The 15,422-nt window shown below is 48.6% G+C and overlaps 6 protein-coding genes across 6 annotated transcripts; 2 read left to right on the top strand and 4 right to left on the bottom strand.

The window, feature by feature from the left end:
• Positions 1–197: 197 nt before the first annotated feature.
• On the bottom strand, positions 198–1,497 carry N7525_009647 (NAD(P)/FAD-dependent oxidoreductase; the record flags this gene model as incomplete). Its single annotated transcript, XM_002563708.1, has 2 exons — positions 198–1,384; positions 1,458–1,497. The coding sequence occupies 2 exons, from the start codon at positions 1,495–1,497 to the stop codon at positions 198–200; spliced, it is 1,227 nt and encodes a 408-aa protein (XP_002563754.1).
• Positions 1,498–1,921: 424 nt separating this feature from the next.
• On the bottom strand, positions 1,922–2,690 carry N7525_009646 (SNUT3/LISCH7 family protein; the record flags this gene model as incomplete). The annotated part of the gene is made up of 2 exons (XM_002563707.1): positions 1,922–2,325; positions 2,384–2,690. The coding sequence occupies 2 exons, from the start codon at positions 2,688–2,690 to the stop codon at positions 1,922–1,924; spliced, it is 711 nt and encodes a 236-aa protein (XP_002563753.1).
• Positions 2,691–4,611: 1,921 nt separating this feature from the next.
• On the top strand, positions 4,612–8,398 carry N7525_009645 (uncharacterized protein; the record flags this gene model as incomplete). The annotated part of the gene is made up of 2 exons (XM_002563706.2): positions 4,612–5,040; positions 5,102–8,398. The coding sequence occupies 2 exons, from the start codon at positions 4,612–4,614 to the stop codon at positions 8,396–8,398; spliced, it is 3,726 nt and encodes a 1,241-aa protein (XP_002563752.1).
• Positions 8,399–8,509: 111 nt separating this feature from the next.
• On the bottom strand, positions 8,510–10,360 carry N7525_009644 (Zn(II)2Cys6 transcription factor; the record flags this gene model as incomplete). The annotated part of the gene is made up of 3 exons (XM_002563705.2): positions 8,510–8,962; positions 9,019–9,502; positions 9,543–10,360. 3 exons carry the CDS (start codon positions 10,358–10,360, stop codon positions 8,510–8,512), a joined length of 1,755 nt encoding a protein of 584 aa, XP_002563751.1.
• Positions 10,361–10,784: 424 nt separating this feature from the next.
• On the bottom strand, positions 10,785–12,663 carry N7525_009643 (glycoside hydrolase family 13 protein; the record flags this gene model as incomplete). The annotated part of the gene is made up of 3 exons (XM_002563704.2): positions 10,785–12,040; positions 12,098–12,518; positions 12,586–12,663. 3 exons carry the CDS (start codon positions 12,661–12,663, stop codon positions 10,785–10,787), a joined length of 1,755 nt encoding a protein of 584 aa, XP_002563750.1.
• A 461-nt stretch (positions 12,664–13,124) lies between these two features.
• Positions 13,125–14,729, top strand: N7525_009642 (putative MFS maltose permease; the record flags this gene model as incomplete). The annotated part of the gene is made up of 1 exon (XM_002563703.2): positions 13,125–14,729. One exon carries the CDS (start codon positions 13,125–13,127, stop codon positions 14,727–14,729), a length of 1,605 nt encoding a protein of 534 aa, XP_002563749.2.
• Positions 14,730–15,422: the final 693 nt, after the last annotated feature.

The raw sequence follows: 15,422 nt of genomic DNA, 5'->3' as shown, positions 1-15,422 counted from the left end.
CTCGACTCACCGCCTACCTAATTATGGCTAGTTTAATATGCGTACCAGACAATGTCCCCGAACGTCACCCGCCTTTCCTTTTCCGCTTTAGTGCTCACCTTGTCCACAGGAAGGTTTGTATGTACTATGCCTCGTCATCTATAGAAGGGAGGTGTGCTATATTTCTTGTTATAGACACTGTGGTATCAAGTACGTATTCACATGAACTCGCGTGGATCCAACGATCCAATTTTCGCGCTCTTCGCCTTGCCATCGAATACAAACTCACTCATGAGCTTCCCTGTACCTGGCGCATTCTGGATACCCCAGCATGTGTGGCCGGCTGCGATATACAGTCCCTTCACATCAGTCAGGCCAACTAATGGCCCAGCTCCAGAATCACAGTTTGGAAGGTAACAAGCCTGCCGAGTGCGAACCTCCCCGTCCCGCAGCTCGTCAGAAATACTACCCACATGGTGTATGATTTCCTGGCAGCGAGTCTGGTCAACCTCGACATCTGCAGAAAGTTTTGGTAGCGGAACTGTTCTATCTCCATCGCCACATGCATAGACAGTGTCATCTGGACGCGCGTAGATCTCTGGCGCAGCCACAGTTGGGCGCGACTTCTTCTCGGGGTTGAAGTCGGCCGGGATTTCTATGTTTGTAAACAGGCAGTATGCACTGACTGGTCTCTTTGGCTGGATCACCACGCTGTGGGCCCGCATGGCTGAGATCGGGACCTCCGGGAGGATAGTCTTAGTCCAGGGACCAGCAGCAACGAGCACGTCGGTAGCGGCGATGGTTTGTGTTTCACCGGATGTATTATCGATGTATGTCACTGATTCGACGGAGCTCTTGGACCGAGCGATATCTGTAACCTGTCCGAGAATGATGTTTGCGCCCTTTTCCTGGGCGAGCTTTGCAATGGACGTAGTGAAGAGGTATGGGTGCACTTGCGCGGTTTCGCCCGGTCCACTCATACTTTCATAGGCGCGCAGAAGGTCTGGCTCAATCCAATCCAAGTCCTTGGGAATTTTAGCAGACCTCAGCTTAGACAAAGCCGCTGCGCTGCGTTTCTGGAGAGATTCCGTATCTCCACCCCCGGATTTCCCTGCAGTATTCTCAGCGAGAGCACGACCTCTCACGACGAGTTGACCACAATTGACCTCTCTGTATCCCCATCGGTTGATACCATCGTGCTCCTTTGCAAGTTCAGCATGCAGCTTGTAGCTGAGACCGACCAGATTGCTGGGGAAAGCCCATTGCGCCAGCATACCCCCAGCTTTTCCCGATGCCCCGCCGGCGATTTCAGAGGCCTCAATGAGTGTAATCTTGTGGCGGGCAGGGTCGTACGATGGGTGTCTGGTAAGATAGTATGCAGAGCAGCATCCAATGATGCCACCACCTGTGAGTATAATGGTGAGCGAGTTGCAAATATGGCGCGCGGGGTATGAAAGTCGCAAAGAATATGTTCTTACCAACAATGACAATCTCACGCCGATCTCCTGTCACCGACATCTTGAATTTTGGCGTTAACTTGGGCGCTAATGATCGTAACGAAGCCAGTGTGTAGGGAGTTGTAACTGACAAGTTTGAACCGTTGACCGCAGGTGTGCTTATACATATACTGAGATGCCTACGTCACTGGAGTTTGAACTAATACGTCCAGTCATACGTCGTACCCACAATCAAGTCCACCTTGACCGGTTTTTCTACGCGTTCGACTATGAATCGTTCCGAAAATTTTTAGTTCACTAATATTTGAACTAATGCAATGGTAGTAAATCCACAAAGGCTTGGGCCATTGAATGGGAAGGTAAAACACCAAGCCAACAAAACAATACTCCGCAAATGCATATCGTGTCGAAAAAGGCAGAAAAATGTCCAGTGTTTTTGAATACAAAGAAAAGTATGAGACCGTAGATAGCCAGGATGTAAGCATTCATCGCGAGGGACTGAGAGGACGGTTGAAACCGCCCTGGCGGTTCATGTACTGTCGGTACTCGATCTTCTTCTCCTTCCGCACGCCATAGATGTCGTTTCCGGGAATCTTGGTGTTTTTTGTACTCCGGAACCTGCTGAAACCCATGGCCTTTCGCATTTGCGCTTCCATTTCGTCCTCGTCCGCATCTTCGTTGAAGTCCACATCCATCTCATCCTCGTGGCGATCTGGTCCTGGTTGTGCGCCAGTTGCCTTCCGCCCAGCATCTCGCGATCGAGGATCTTTGCGGTCGTCATAGCGGTCACTCTTTGGGCCTCGAGGGGGTGACCGAGCCTTTGTGCCATTGCGATGCGGAGACCGGGAGCGGGAACGTTCGCGGAACTTGACGTTTTTGGGTGCATTGCCTGAGACTCATATGTTAGCATGGCCAAGTACTTTAGTATGTTATATATTTCCACCAACCTCGTCTATCCTGGTTGCGCTCCCGACTGGTGCTCCTCTTTCGGTCTTGAACCCCACGCGCATCTCTGTCTCCGTCTCGTCGGTCCCTGTCGCGGCGATCTCGAGACCAGCTCCTTTCTCGCCGTCCATCCTTGCGTTCTCGTGAGCGAGAGCGATACCGGCCATCGCGCCGATCATCGCGTGGAGCTGGTGAACGTCTGCGGTCGCGGTCTGACTCTTGCTCTGGTGCATGAGGCCGTTTATCGTTGGAATCCCACATGGTTGCACTGTCGACTCGGCGAGCACGTTTTGCAGGTGGCTCCGCCATTGTGAAAAAGGTCTGGTCTGGGCGTCGCCCCGTACGGCAGTGGTGTTTGTTGCGGCTGGGGGCAGATAAAGATGGCCTTGCTCAAATTTCAAGAGCTTGAGCAATTAGAATAGGACTAAAGAGTCAGAAGCGAACGCTTGTAGGGATAGCAATGTAGAGGGTATCAAGTTGTCGCAATGGGTGCTGGCCTGAATCTCCGAGGACCAAAGAGAAGTTTATTCCGGCTGCGGGAAGCGACCAGTCGCGCATTTTGTGACATGGCAGATGACCCATCTTCAGCCCTAACAACATGGACTTGTACAGCTTCTATACGCATTTTTCATAACTGCTTTCATAATGATAAGTGTCAGTAATATTGGAACTTGATGCAATATCTCTTTTTAAAAAAGAGGGAAAAGCGAACAAACGAACATTGTAATTTTCAGACACAAGGAAATCTTTTCCCCAAAACATGTATACATGTACATACATGTTGTATATATGTATGCAACTTGTTTGCGCGCCCAGACTTACTGGACTTCCCTAGGCTGTCCAATACTTTAGTAAACAGATATCATCTACCTATGTACCCCTACTCATTCACTTGTTAGACTTTACCATGGAGTCTTTCTAGTCATAATAGTCATTAGCATATATAACAGTGATAAAAATCATAAACCATATAGAGGACTTCTCAATATATACCACGCATATGACTAGAATAATAATTTCGCTATAGTAACCAAGTTAATCAATATTCCACTATTATTGTATACATACCTACCTAGGTAGGCTAACGCTCATATGAACGAGGTTGACTGGAACTAATACCTAATCCTTTCTTGTTACTTATGTATTTTACTAGCTGCGATATTAATGACTTTGGTACTAGAACCGCTTTTGTTTTTCGGAACTCTATGAATTATTTTCGTGACTGCATGTTAACTACACCACGCCTCTTTCTTTAAAGAGTATGATGCTTAAATCTTAAGATACCGATCTGCCTCCTTTGATCAAATCAAAACGCAGAGGATTGTCACACAGACAGAAATGATCATTTGACTTTGCCATCGCTGAAAGAAGAGTCGAGTTCTTAGATGATCAGCGCTATATAGTTTCAGACGCACCAATGAAACTGTAGGAACAATGTGGATGATGTTGTCATTATAGCGTTATGTTGTAGATAGGGTATATATGCATGACATCCCTAGCAGCAGGTCAGGATAATCATCCTTACCGAAAGCTATTTCGGAAAATACACGAAATAGAGAAAGTCTGCCGGAAACAGCCACAACGATCTAAAAACATACTATACAAGGACCTTAGAATACTCGGCTGCTTATGCAGCCTCTGCCATTGACGATCCTCTTTCTGCAACTGATTTTGCGTATATAATATGGAAAAACATTCAGGCGCTTAGATATCCTTGTCTAACCACGTGTTATTTAGTTGGTTCGATCTAGTGTGATATGTAAGATCTTTCGGACTACCGTAAAAGCGCTTGCGCCACCTACTATATGGGCAGGGAATTGCTACTCAGACAACGTAAACCGTAGAACATATGTATATAGGAGAGAAGAATATGAGAGGAGAATAATTGAAGATTTCGAATACCTGAGGGCGGTGCTGTAGAATGTGCAAAACGAAGTTTCCATGTATAACCAGAGATACCGGCTACATTCTACGAAGGAAGTCGTGTTACCCATGCCCGCATATCGAAGCCTTGCCCCAACTTAGTCGGAGATCATTTCCACACCGCAGAGTATGGTGTGACGAGGAGGCAAATAATAATCACGATATGAAGGTCTTTAGCTAAGTGCTGAAGGTATATAAAGAAAGTAATATAGCCAGGAAAAAGAGCCAAACTCCATTAAGCCCAGAATCACCGGACCCCCAATTCCATTTCATCTTTATATCAATTTATCGACTTCGGACCTCAATCATGACAATCACCGAGCATCGCTGTGTGGCAGATGGTGAGAATCCAAACATATTCTCTGCATGCCATCCAGCTACGCTTAGCGGAAGCAACGGTGGCTTGGAGGAACAAAAGTCTGCCCTGCTAGCTGCTTGGGTGGTACTATTGCGAGACTACTATGCACCAAATCTGCCCACCTTTAGGCACCTCCGGTTTCAGGATGAGAACTGCTCGAACGAGCATGCAAAGACATCTCTCGATGCTCTTCATGGTCAACTATTGTCAGTCCAAACCGATACCGGTGCCACTAATGAGCAGCTGAAGAACGTAGTAGCTCAGGCTATGGGAACCAGTGATTGGATTAGGTTCACTACTGCGGGAGAGAAAACAGCTGTTTTGGTATCATCAAAAGAGCAGATTAATGGGCTGCCGCAATTGCTTGAATTGCTTGAGGTACAAAGCCCTTTACTCCATTTTGATAAGAGCAGAACTCACTGAAGGCTTTTATCTCCAGGTCGAGATCCTTTTAGTGATAACAGAATCGGATAACTGTTTCATGTTGAATGCATACACCAGCGGATCCAAGCGACCAGAGTTTAAACCGTGTGGTATATTGAACAGCTTCAAGAACATTCACGGAGCCCTCGTTTGTCAATCAGGCATGGAGATCAATAAGATAAGCACTGTGGCTTCACTGGACGTCGAGAGATTCCGCCAAATTAATCGCAACAAGTCGCAAGCTAGAAGATCCCCGGAGTGCCTGCATGTTCTCATCGGCAAGAACTATTCTCGGCACTCTGAGAAAATTGCACTAGCATCGTCCTCGCAAAGCATCACCTACGCAGAACTGGGCAAAAGGTCAGCCGCCATATCTCATTTCCTGATGAGCAAGGGTATCCGGGCTGGAGACACAGTGGGTCTCTGCATGGACAGATCTGTCCAGACGATCATTACTATGGTTGGGATTTTGAGAGCTGGAGCTGCATATGCCCCAATGGATTCGTCCTCTCCACTAGGAAGAATCACACAGATCATGGAAAAAGCCGACATAAAATATGTGATCACAGAGGACAGACTACGTGACAAATTCCAGGCCCTCAAAGCGACTTTGATCATGCCGAGCCAGCTTAAACATGTTCAGTCCCCCAGCGACTGGTTTGAAGAAGCCAACACCGACATATCAAAGCCTGTGTATTTGATGTTTACATCTGGCAGTACGGGTCTTCCAAAGTGTGTTGTCCACGGCCACGGAGCAGTGTCTCTCAGCCTTCTTGAGTGTATCGAAGAGCTTTCAATCGATGCTTCTACCCGATTCATGCAATTAGCAAGCTTGGCCTTTGACGCTAGCATACTAGAAGTCTTCGCACCACTTGCTGCTGGCGGATGTCTCTGCGTGGTATCACAAGAGGAGCGAGATGGCGATCTGGAGTCGGCGATGGAGAACTTGAAAATATCACACGCATGGCTCACCCCATCAATGGCCCCGCAAATTCAACCAGAAAACCTACCAAGTCTTCGCAGCCTCAGCGTTGGAGGGGAGCCTGCTTCTGCAGAGCTCGTGTCGACATGGGGCGAGCGCGTCCAGCTGAACAGCATATATGGCACAACTGAGACGGGTGTGTGGGACACGGTAAAAATTGGAATGAAACCAGGCGGCCATGCAAAGAATATTGGCCGTGGAATTGGTAGTGTCATATGCTGGATCACAGACCCATCCAACGTGCATAGGCTGATGCCCTTTGGCGCCGAAGGAGAGTTACTTATCCAGAGTCCCTACGTCGCACTCGGGTACATGCAAGACCCGGACCGCGAAGCGCAAACCATGCTCGATCCTTCGTTCCTAGAATGGAGACCTCTCATGTCTCAGGTTCAAGGAACTCGAGTATACCGTACGGGTGATCTGGCCAAGTACAATGAGAATGGCGACTTGATCTTTTTGGGTCGTCAAACTGGATACGTCAAGATTCGTGGACTGCGCGTGGATCTGGGAGAGGTTGAAAATGCGATTATATCATGCCTCAAGTCCGGTCGCTCGGCAGTCATATTGTCAGAACACGAGGGTCAGGATGTTGAGATTGTTGCTTTCATCGAGACAACTGATTACCAAGATGATCAACTGGCCCATAATATGCACGACCAGCTGTCCAAATTCCTCCCCGAATATATGATTCCGACCGCGTTTGTGCCAATAGAGTCCATGCCACTTACGATGTCAAAGAAAATTGACCGACAGCAGCTTCGAGCCAGATTATCGGATACGAGCCAGAAAGAACTTCAAGCATACCGTAAGGGGGGTTTCTCAGTCAATGACTGCTGCGAGATACCAAACACCAGAACATTGGCGGTCGAAATTAGCAACATTATTGCAGACATGTTCGAGAGCAAGGACGAAGACTTTGCAGCATCTCTCCGAGGAAAAGATTTTTCCCTTGCCAGTGTCGGCCTCACTTCTTTGCACCGGGCATCGTTGGTGAACTTGATCAGGAAGAAATACCAGAAGAAAATCAAGATCGAAGATTTGCACAAAAATGATCTGACGGTTTGCAATCTTGAAGACTGTCTTCTCGGAACAAAGGAACCCATGAAGAAAACCAACCAAGCCAGAAATCTGATGGCCGATCTCGCGAAACTGAAGCCAAAGCTCGATTTCATTCAAACTCGACAAGCAACTGTCTTTCTAACGTCGATCACTGGATTTCTCGGAAGCCAGATATTGAGGTGTTTATTGGAACATCCGGAGATCAAATATGTCATCGGCCTTGTTCGGGCGAAAGATGAAGAGCAGGCCCGGCGGAAAGTCCAGCAACACGGCGAACTAGGCCATTGGTGGCAACCTGAGTATCAAGATCGCGTCGAAGCTTGGACTGGAGACTTGAGCAAACCCCGGCTTGGACTGGAACAGTCCAAATGGGGCCGCCTCTTTTCAACAGACGAAGCAAAGCGCGTCGATGGCATTATCCACAATGGAGCCCGAGTAAACTGGATGGATAGCTATGAAGATCTTGAGCTTGTAAACATCCACAGTACCATCGACATTCTCTCTGGGCTTTCGAAGATGGAGTCTCCTTGTCGACTGATTTATGTATCCGGAGGATACATGCCAATGGAGCCTGAGAGTCACCTTGAAATTGCCAAGAAGCTCTCGGAAGCATCAGGATACGACCAAACCAAGTTCATGTCCCAATTGCTGTTGAATGAGTACAATAAGCACTTGGACCGAGCAAATGCCAAGGCTGAAAAGGCGCGGACCGTGATTCCAGGGTTCATCGTCGGAACCCGGAAAGAGGGCATCGCACATACGGAAGACTTCCTGTGGCGACTGGCATTCAGCATTGTTCGACTGAAAGCCGTTAGCCAGAATCTCCAATATCTCACTGTGGCAGGCGTCGATCAAGTTTCCAGCCTGATCACTGATGTGTTCCTGTACCCGGAGCAATATTCATCAGAAATAATCAACTGCGTGGATGGAGTCACCGTTTCCACATTCTGCGACGTGATCAGCAGGCAGATGCAGATGCCAATTCGAAGAATGAGCCACCAAGAATGGATGAAGTTATTGAAGAAAGATGTGGAAGAAGCCGATTTCAACCATCCATTCATGCCAGTTTTGGATTGGTTTGAGGATAACACCTGGCAGTTCATGGCTGATCAAGACCATATCCCACAGAACTGCCATTTTGACCAAAAAGAAACGATTGTCGCGTTGGAAAGTAGCGTGAGCTATATGATGGATATTGGATATCTCTCGCAAGATGAGGCCCATCAGAGACAGCTGGACAAATCTGCTGTCTTCACTAGGTCCAGCTCTTGACGGATAATCCGGAAGAAAGATAGAGAATACCCTGTTGTTCCAATGTTCTTTACCATACGTAGCTTTCTTGGCCAAGAATAATGTTGATAGGTGCAGTCCATTTCTCCGGCATTAGGGAAAGTAACTGGAGTATTGGAGAAATGCCTCGTCAATCTCTGGTGTTTTCTCACCGATGCGGCTCATTTCCGCATAGTTGAAGTTACCATTCATCCAGTCCTCAGATTCGGAAATCAATTCAGCGGAGGGCTGTTCATTCGAGATTTCATTTCCGGCAGTGGCGGATATTGATGATTCCTCACGGGTAGACCTCGGAACAAGGGTGCTGGGTTGGAGTTTGAGATGAACGGTAATAGGGTCTACCATGGATGGCAGAGTTTGCCCTATCTTGGTAAGTAGCAGTGGAAGAAACCTTCGACGTCCTCCGGGAAGATCATGGATGAGAGTAAAGAAATGCTTGAGATAATCCTGTGGGCCAAGCTTGAAGCCTGAAGAACGGAGCCCAGCCGCCGAGAGGCACGCCATGACATCAATCAAAGTGCACGCTACCTCAAATATTTTTTCGATCTACAATCTGTTAGAGTATGCTTAGGAGTTTCATAGGGGCAAATCGTAAACCATACAAGACCAATTCCATGGGTTTCCATACTCTGCCTGGATAATTTCCATGTTGCGAAGCAAAGATCTTGAGCAATTAGGAGGGGGTAGCGAAAATCCATGCATTCATGAGTAGGATTTGTAGAAAGAAACCCAGCAGTGGTGGAAAGCTGCCATATCATAATACGCAGCCACTGCTGGGACACACGCAAATCCGCCATAAGTATATCAGGCAGATCAAGGTCCGCCGGAACTGCACTTTGGATGAGCTCCTCAAGACGAACTAGCGATTCAACCGTGCACGTCGCATTCGTTCCATTCCACTGGTCCAAAAAACCTTCATCGAATGGGCGGTAGAGATTTACTAGACAACGAAAGCCAACGGCTGATGCATTTACAAGTGGGTCATCTTCCAGTTGAGTTGGAAGTGGACCATCCTCTAATTGAGGGCTTCCGGGGGTGACCTGGAGAGTGATTGGTCTATGCCGGCGGATCGCATGAGCTCTGTCCCTGTATTAGCAATTTACTAACGAATGGGCGAGGAAAATACCTCTCTGACACCACTAAGAGCCAAAACAACTTTCCCGCCAAGGAAGGGTCATCGTCATCCGTCTGCGCCGATGATGCTTGACTCTCCAGCGCGCTGGCTGTATAAAGCGTCGTGGATTCGCGAAGAAAATAATAGGCATGCCGTTGGTTTCCAAGCCCAATATGACACCCATACAGGAGGAAAGCGATGATAATGCTTTGCCGTACAGGATCTGTAAATGGATCGATATGCTTTCGAGCTTCAGTGGCTTCCTCAATCAGAGAACTTCGAAACTCTTCAGTACAAAAGCCCTGAGAGAGTTCGGATGATATTTGCTCCACGGCAAATCCGGTTTGAGTGACCACAAAAGCGCAGAAAGCAGTGACTAAACAATAAGCATGAAGGCTTGTATCGGCAAGGTCCACCTGCTTCTGAAAACTGCCGGGTTGCAAAACAGGCACTGTTCCTCTCATTCGCAAGAAGAAATATCCTGAGCAGGAATCAACAAGCTCCCGGCTCAAAAGACCCGGTTTTTTGGAGAACTGACATCTTCCCGAGGCGCGCAGTGACTGGGGCGTGGGTATATTATCCCCAAGTGTGAGAGCTGGGGATTGCGGGGGCATATTTGCATCCCGCACCAGCGCCTGTTCAATCTGATTTGCTCTAAGTTCATTGAGAATGTTGGCTGTTTGGCCCTGTCGCCCCTTTTTCTGTCGCTGCGAAGTCGTCCGACAGACCAGGCCGGCAGCTCGGCACTGCTCACAAGGTTTTGGGAAAATGCATTTGACCTTACGTCGGCGACATGCGTCACATGCTTGCTTGACCGGTGGGTCTGGCATCTGGGAAGTCAGGTACAATTATACCGAGAGGAGCTAACAGGAGCTAACAGGACGCAAAAAATCCGGGGGTTGCGGGGGGAAGTCGGAGAGAAGCCGGGCGAAGAAATGGATTTTGTGGCCTTGCTTTTCAGGCCGACAAATCCAAATGCAGGGCCTCGAATTTGTCTCCCTTACTCCAGTGTGGTCATTCAATCTGCTGTGGAAACTATCTCTTTGCTGACCTTATATTTCCATAGAGCGAAAAGAAATTTTAGAGGCTTAGCCAAATCACCTTGGGGCGTCCCTATGGGCTACAGATGCTGAGAAGCTACCGACATCAGGGAATATTATGGCCAGCTATAAGAGGTGCTATGCAAAATAGTTTTCTCGAAGGGTAATAAATTTCAAACGATTCATAGGAGCATATTTCTCAGTGGTATAAACCTCACATATAAACACGTCCTTCAAAGGGCTTCAAGGTTCCCAGCGATGAAACCGAGTAGTTGCCCACAAGCAACTTCATGCCCGCAGTTTTTTCGGTTTGTGTAAAAGGCTGAGATTTATCGGTGAAGTTTAGAACGACCAATGCGCGTTTCTCATCTCTCGACTTCACAAAGCAAAATGTCTCTTGATTCTCGTAGTCAAGCACTTGGAATGCACCGTGGATGAACAACTCCCGGTACTCTTTTCTCAGGCGCAGAACATCTTTCCAGAAAGACAAAACACTCGACGCATCATTCTCCTGCCTCTTTACATTGATCTCACCATAAAGATCATGAGCTCGCATCCATGGCTTCCCGGTAGTAAAACCAGCATGTTCTGAGTCATCCCACTGCATCGGCAGCCTGGAATGATCGCGAGCCAGAATTCGGAGACCATCCATGATATTCTCTTTGCGAGTAGGGCCGCCTCCATTCTCACTGCGTTGCTCTGCTTCTCGGTAATACCCTAATCCTTCAATGTCCTTGTATTCCTCAATAGGCCACTCGCGTGGTGCATTGATCATACCAATCTCCTGTCCCTGATAGATGAACAGAGTCCCAGTCATGGTAACCATCATCAGAGCCAGCATTTTGGCAGAGATTTCCCGGAATTCGGGTGCGTCCGATCCAAACCGAGAGACAGAGCGTCCGTTATCATGATTCTCACAGAAAGCGGTGGTCCAGCCATCTGTTCCCTCAATGAAAGACTGCCACTTCTCCACGATGGATTTCATCTTTGTCAACTTCCACGGCGTAAAGATGTACTTCTCCTCCAGGCTGGGCCCCATGCCAATATGGCCAATATCCAAGTGAAAGACCATGCTCAGCTCCTTCGCTGATGCTCCCACGTATTCGAGGACGTTCTTGGGATCGGGCGTATTGGCCAGTTCCCCTACGGTCATAACATCCCCGTACGGAGCAAATGCCTCATCGTACATTTCACGTAGGAACTCGTGGATCCTGGGGCCGTTGCACCACATTCCGATGGCGGGCTGGATGTAACTTTTCGGGTCTGTGATGGGGACGTCCGGGAAGCTTGTGTGTTTGCTGTACTTGTTCACTGTGTCCACTCGGAAGCCGTCGACGCCTTTGTCAAGCCAGAACCGAACGGCGCTGTTGTAGATAGCCTCACGGGTGGTCTTGTTATCCCAATTGAGATCGGGTTGTTCTTTGGCGTAGAGGTGTAGGTAGTACTCTTCCGTTTTCTCATCCCACGTCCCTACATAGAATCTTAGTTAGTTCAAAGATATCGAATATCGTCCGATATTCAACGCACATGTGCTTCCTGCAAAATAACCCCGATAATTACTCGGAGGCATCCGATTCCCTGCCTCATCATATCGAGGAGGGCGCCAGAAGTACCAATCGCGTTTGTCATTGTCCTTGCTACTCCGGCTTTCTTGGAACCAAGCATGCTGATCACTGGAGTGGTTGACAACAAGGTCTAGAATCAATTTCATCCCTCGCAAGTGACAAGCTTCCACAAGACTCTCCACGTCTTGTACGGTTCCATAGGCAGGGAGCACATTTTCATAATCGGAGACGTCATAGCCCATATCGTGCATGGGTGAGTCGTACATCGGCGACAGCCACACGACATCAACCCCTAACGACTGGAGGTAATCAACCTTTTTGACAACACCCGGGATGTCGCCCCAGCCGTCACCGTTGGAGTCATAGAAGGAAGCTGGGTACACCTTCGAACTCGACCAGAGAAGGTTAATTTTTGTCTCCGGAGATGCCTGAATGTTGTGTCAAACTAACCTGGTAGACGGTGGCTTCTTTCCACCAGTTATTGGTCCCCGTAGGAACGGCTGTATCCTGTGTCGCGTGTGGTGACATAGTGGCTTGACACCTTCATTTTCCATCCCGACACCCCTCTTATACCTTTTCATCACAACTAGGCCCCAATTCGGCGTGGGCAAACGCCCTGGATACCCGCCAAGCCTCCGGCGGGATGCTGCATCTCCGACTAACGACCGACTCGCCGCCGATGGGCTCCTTTCCGCGACGATGATTCGCCACGGTTGGACCTCCACACTCCGGCTTCCCCAGTTTTCTCCAAATCTTCAGAAGCGAGTGACAGCCCATGTGCATTTCCCCCGGATCCGCGATGCGCGTGAACTAAACTATGTGTGTAATTTTGCTTCGTGATCTTTCATATAAATCACGCATCACCCCGTGGTTCATCAGCCTTGATAATGCTCGAAGTATCGGGATATTGTCAGCCTTCTGTTCTGATTAGGCCTTGACAAGGAACCTCTTGTTCGAAAGTTCTTGCTAAATAACAACGCAATTCTCCAATGGTCTTGATGGACGACGCATCCGCGAGAATGGACGGCAAAGTCTCCCCCGTCCTTGCAGAAGGCAGACAAGGTGCCAGGAAGGAGCAGTCCATGACCCTCTGGCAGGCTTTGCGGTTATACCCCAAAGCCGTCGGCTGGTCAGTACTCCTTTCATCTACTCTGATTATGGAGGGGTATGACCTCGCATTGCTGAGTTCAATGTATGCATCACCTGTGTTCAATCAAAAATTCGGAGTACAGACTGCCTCGGGGAAATGGGCTGTTCCGGCATCCTGGCAATCTGGCCTCTCAAATGGTGCCCGCTGTGGTGAAGTCATTGGACTTTTGATCAATGGTTTGGTCTCTGAACGCCTGGGATATCGCAAGACCATGATATATGCCCTAGCCACCATCACAGCAGTCATTTTTCTGTTTTTCTTCGCGGTCAATGTTCAGATGTTGCTAGCCGCCGAGATTCTCGCCGGTGTCCCATGGGGTATTTTCCAGACCTTGCCAGCCTCTTACGCCTCCGAGGTTTGTCCGGTAGTCCTGCGACCTTACCTAACAACTTTTATCAACATGTGCTGGGTATTCGGGCAGTTCGTGGCGATTGGCGTCAACCGCGGCTCCATTTCCCGCGACGATCAATGGGCCTGGCGCATTCCTTTCGGTGTGCAATGGGTATGGCCAATCCCGATCATGATCGGCTGTCTTTTCGCACCTGAATCCCCTTGGTGGCATGTGCGTCAGGGAAATGTGCAGGGAGCTCGACGAGCGTTGCAGCGGTTGACATCGTCTAACGACCCCAACTTTGACCCTGAGGAGACGATTGCTATGATTCAACACACCAACGAGCTGGAGAAATCGCTTTCTAGTGGAACCACATATTGGGACTGCTTCAAAGGAACAAATCTTCGCCGGACTGAGGTAGTTTGTCTCGTCTGGTTAGTGCAGACCTTATGTGGCCAGAACCTGATGGGTTATTTTGCCTACTTCTGTGTCCAAGCGGGCCTGCCCACCGTTGAATCTTTCAATTTGTCCCTGGGCCAATACGGTCTTGGCGTTCTGGGTACAATAGGATCGTGGTTCCTGATGTCTTATGCGGGACGACGAACTATCCATATCTCCGGTCTTGCCAGTCTTTTTGTCCTTCTTGTCATCACAGGCTCTCTATCTTTTGCACCGGGAGACAATAGCGCAGCCAAATGGGCAATCGGCGTGATGCTCGTCATTTTCACGTTCTGCTATGACATCAGCGTCGGCCCTGTCACATACTCCCTCGTCTCGGAGCTATCCTCCACTCGTCTTAAAGCAAAGACTATTGTCCTTGCCCGGTGTCTGTACAACATCAGCAACATTGTCGTCAACGTCCTAACCAACTACCAACTCAACTCCACAGCCTGGAACTGGGGTGCACGGTGTGCCTATTTCTGGGCTGGTACATGTCTAGCCTCCCTGGTTTGGGCATTCTTCCGGCTTCCTGAGCCGAAGGGCCGCACATATGAGGAATTGGACCTGCTCTTCGAGCGCGGAGTTCCAGCTAGGAAATTCGCGACTACCGTTGTTGATCCGTATGAGGGAGAGGCGACGGAGGTCCATGAGGCGCGTGCGGATAAAGATTGATATCTTAGCGATATATCCTGTTCCCTGGGTATATCTAGGTTACAGTCATTAGAAATACAGCCTTAAATTTGGCAACCTAAAGAAACGCCAGGTCCCACAATATCCATTGTACAATCAGAAACTACATATGTAGGTAGTGTTAATGCCAATTTGTACAGTCCATCGTCTTAGGAGTCACGTCTTGACCACTTTGGGCAATCCAATTACGCCATTTCGTTGTGATCTCCTTATCAAAGTCCTATAGGAGGTTAGAAACGACCATGAAGCTATAGGCATGAGCCAGACCACACCTTCTGATTTCACTGAGGCTTATCGGTAATGGTGTTCATAACGCGCATCACCAGAACTTCTCGGTGGGTGGCAGTAGCGGTAAGGTCGAAAAAAGTCGAACTAAATAGGGTTAAAGGCTGTATCTTCCAAGGCCGGAAGTAACCCCCATCATAACCTGACGTTTATCTGATGAAAGTAAAACACCTTTCAATCCTCATATTATTTTATACCTTCCGCTTCTATTGAGGGGTTTATATAATAAGAACTTTTATATGATCAATAACCAAAGAGAATAAGTATAAAGTCAATAGATCTACCGTATTTAATCGCACACAGACAGGCTTAACTAACCGGCAGGCCCCCTCAAGGCAGTGAGGGCAGTGAGGGCACTGAAGAGCTGCAGCCCGCGGGCCGAACCGTCGA

Source organism: Penicillium rubens (genome assembly GCF_028828025.1).
Source record: "Penicillium rubens strain IBT 27055 chromosome Unknown utg000003l_segment0_segment0, whole genome shotgun sequence".
Classification (NCBI taxonomy): Eukaryota; Fungi; Ascomycota; class Eurotiomycetes; order Eurotiales; family Aspergillaceae; genus Penicillium; species Penicillium rubens.
Note: the sequence above shows the minus strand (reverse complement) of the source record. Positions and strands in the feature narration are given on the sequence as shown.